Raw genomic sequence first — 3,303 nt, 5'->3', positions numbered from 1 at the left:
TTAGACACCAATGGATCTTCCCATCCATTGGTGTCTAAGGGCGTAAACTTGGAGCGATTTGCGCTCGGCACGGCTTGTATAGTTGGTGCGGTTCAAGTACGGATCCCATTCTCACCACAATCAAACCGCTCCAGAGTCCAATTGAAAACATACCAAGACCACCTCTCGATCTAAATGAGGCAGGTGTGCAAGCGCCCTAAGTGACTGATATGAACAACAACAACCTTTGAAATTGATCCAGAACGCTGTAATCGGCAAAGTATTTACATACGTCAAATTTCAATTTCCGTCCACTAAAGTGCCGTTATTGCCGCTAAAATGCCTAGATTATTATTCTAACTGTCTGACAACATTAAAGAAAGGATCCCTACAGAGATACACCTTTTTGTTAAGGAGTAAAATCCTATTTTCACACCAGCCACCATTTAAAAAAAAAAAAAGTGTATTCTACGATACAATTGGTGTTTTTTTACATGGAGTCTGGTGGGTTTGGCGAGAGTGATTTAGGGACTTAGTTTCATGTTAAATATAAAGAATATAATTCTTTAACAAGGTCTTTCTCTGTAGGGATCCTTTCCATAATGTTGTCAGAAAAACAATCGGAGCCTGTCAGTGGCAAAAACAGCACTTTTAGTGGACGGAAATCGAAGGTGCGCAACTGCCCATTAATATCCCCTTGCAGCCTGTCCCGCCTAATACTGGACCAATGTCAAAGAGTGTTCCCATCAGTCACTTAGACAAAAAAAAACGTGGACAAAGTAGGGTCCAGGTAGGAAAAAAACAAACCTAAAAAACCTAAAAAAGACTCCTCATTTAGTCTTTACACTTCATGTTGCATCAGTTATTATTCCATGTTGTTTCACCTGGACTCTGTCTTTCATTTCCTTCACTTTGTTGTCCAGCTTCTGTTTCTCCACCACCATGGCCGACACCGTCCCCTCCCCCTCCTGCTGCAAACAAGAGGTAGTTGTGTTGATTTTTCATAGTTATAAATATCCCTGTAAAGAACCGCTCCATCATTTATCCCTTATATGCGTTGCATTGCATTCTTGTCCGTGGAGGGATTTCACATTTTTGGTGTGAAAATCGAAGAGTGGCTTTGCTTTTTTCACTTAATATTATAAAATGAAGCCCAGTTCAGACCAAAGATTGGCGAAGAGACGAGCTGAAACTTTCTGAAACCTGCCAGTTTACACCAATGCGATGGGACAACTGTTTGTATTTCCGGTCTAACTTCCGACTTTTAGGCATTTGTTGTAGCTGGATATCATTGGTTGTGTCTACTGTAAATATGAATATGGATCATGTTTGTGGTAGTGAGTTGCTTGCTGCAGTTAGAGCTGTAACAATTCCAATTTTTCCCGTACAATTAATCGTCTCCAAAACGATTGCAATTCGCAATATAATTATCTTTTTCAGTCCAATTTGAAAATATTTATTTATGCGTTACTTTCTCAAATAAATGACCATTGTGATGACTGATTCCCAGAATAAATCTTTTGGCTATATCACTATAGTAGTAGGGGTGGTAGAAAAAGTCAATACTGTATAGTATTGCGATATTTTCCATGGCAATACTATATCAATACACGGGCGCCAAGTATTGATCTTTTAATATACGAGTTATTAACTTTACCTTTTGCTACTAGAATAATAGAAGACATTGGTTTTGCGGTCCACTGCCATTTTTCCCATCAAACTGGGCTTAAGAACGCAGAGTTCTGTGGAAAGAGGTTTTACCTCGGTGCTCTTCGCGCCTTCCAGGATCTTCTGCTCCTCCTTCAGGTTCCTGGAGATGATCATGGCCATGTGGACTGGATCTTCCTGGAAGCGATCCTGTGGACACATTTAGAGTGGAACGGACAAATCCATTATTCTTAAAGCTTTATCGTCAGATACACATTCAAGCCATTGCCAAATGAGTTCCGACAATGCTAATTAAGCTCTTTGGCGTCAGTATTATTCAACAAAGACAAGCAATAACTCATTGTATATAGTATGAAAAACACAAGATTAGATAGATTAAAGAAGCGGTTCTTTCCTGGAGGCCAGGCCTGTATGTGACAATAAAATTAGGTGATGCATGAATTTATATGAAGCGCAAATTAGCGGAGGACCAATTGTAATAATCAAAACTACGATTTTTAAGATTCCTAAGATTTTGTTCCTTTTTTTGACGTTTTTGTCGCTTATTCTGACATTTTTGCCGCTTTTTTAAAGCATTGTTAATGATCATTTTGGAAACTTGTGACATTTTTGTTGCCTTTTGAGTTTATTTGGACGTCTTTGGCGCCTTTTTTTTGACAATTGTTTTGAGTTTTTTGTTGCTTTTTGTAGGTTTTTTTTGTTGCTTTTTTCAATACATGCAAACATGCCCTCCCTAGATAGTTGGAGATCCTCCCAACCCTCCCCCACAACGTTGGACCCAGAGTCACGCCCTTACCTGCAGGTTCCTCTTGATCTTGCGGATGTTGTGCTGCAGCAGGAAGTTGTTCTCCAGGGCGAAGCGGCTGTGTTGGTCGTCCAGCTGAGCCAGGAGGTCGTGGAAGCGAATGGTGGCGAGAGAGTCCTGAATCGCCACCGTGTCCCTGAGGAGGCACAGAAACACAGGACTACTACTTCAAAAAAGGTAGCTTACGTGTAGATTTTGACGTGTGGTATTTGTACTTTTACTGAAGTAAAGGATCTGAATGCTCGTTCCAGCGCTGCTTGTCCCTCAGTGTGTGCCTTCTTACCAGTCGATGCTCTCGATCCACTTGCTCAGGTACTGGCGGATGTCCATGGGGAACGAGTCGTCGTACAGCTGGTCCACCTGCTCCAGGTACTTGCAGTCCAGCATCTGGAGCTGGCACCACTGCGCCATCGTCTGGGGAACAAGAGCAGCTGCATGAGGAGTCAGAGCTCCGTCTTTTAGGTTTGCTCATGTAAAAAACTAGAGCACATGTGTCAAACTCAAGGCCCGTGGGCCAAATCAGGCCCCTTGCAGATCATGATCCAGCCCCATATCAATTTAGGTTCTCAACACATTTTGGCCCACCTAGTTTTTGTTGCTTTTTCTGACGTTGTTGTCATATTTTTTGACGATTTGTAACTTTTTCCAACGTTGTCACCTTTGTTTTGGGTTCTTTTTTCTATGATGGCTGACAAACTTTTTCCTGACTTCTTTAGGACTTTATGTCGACCGAACTGAAAGTGAGAAGGCAATGTGACATATGCAATGATAATGATTCAGTCAAAGATATTTCACTTTTTTAATTAAATGAAAGCATATCAATAAACTAAACATGTCTGGCCCTTGATGTG

At 41.2% G+C, this 3,303-nt stretch overlaps 1 protein-coding gene across 6 annotated transcripts in view; it reads right to left on the bottom strand.

Annotated features, from left to right (window-relative positions):
* Nucleotides 1-3,303, bottom strand: part of stat1a (signal transducer and activator of transcription 1a) — a 45,222-nt gene that overhangs the window by 40,306 nt on the left and 1,613 nt on the right. For 4 of the 6 annotated variants that reach the window (XR_004327941.1, XM_032506506.1, XM_032506504.1 and 1 more), the window contains exons 1-4: nucleotides 2,736-2,863; nucleotides 2,444-2,588; nucleotides 1,741-1,836; nucleotides 864-950 (exon numbers count right to left, since the gene is read on the bottom strand). Coding sequence is in view for 5 of the 6 variants with exons in the window: in XM_032506506.1 (XP_032362397.1) it covers nucleotides 864-950; nucleotides 1,741-1,836; nucleotides 2,444-2,588; nucleotides 2,736-2,863 (456 nt within the window). In the remaining variant the exon portion in view is untranslated. Of the gene's footprint in view, nucleotides 1-863; nucleotides 951-1,740; nucleotides 1,837-2,443; nucleotides 2,589-2,735; nucleotides 2,867-3,303 lie in introns of those variants that run through there. The other 2 variants (XM_032506503.1, XM_032506505.1) reach the window with 2 other exon arrangements.

This window comes from Etheostoma spectabile, chromosome 24 (assembly GCF_008692095.1).
Source record: "Etheostoma spectabile isolate EspeVRDwgs_2016 chromosome 24, UIUC_Espe_1.0, whole genome shotgun sequence".
In the NCBI taxonomy this organism is placed as follows: domain Eukaryota; kingdom Metazoa; phylum Chordata; class Actinopteri; order Perciformes; family Percidae; genus Etheostoma; species Etheostoma spectabile.
This window is presented reverse-complemented; position numbering and strand designations above follow the sequence as displayed.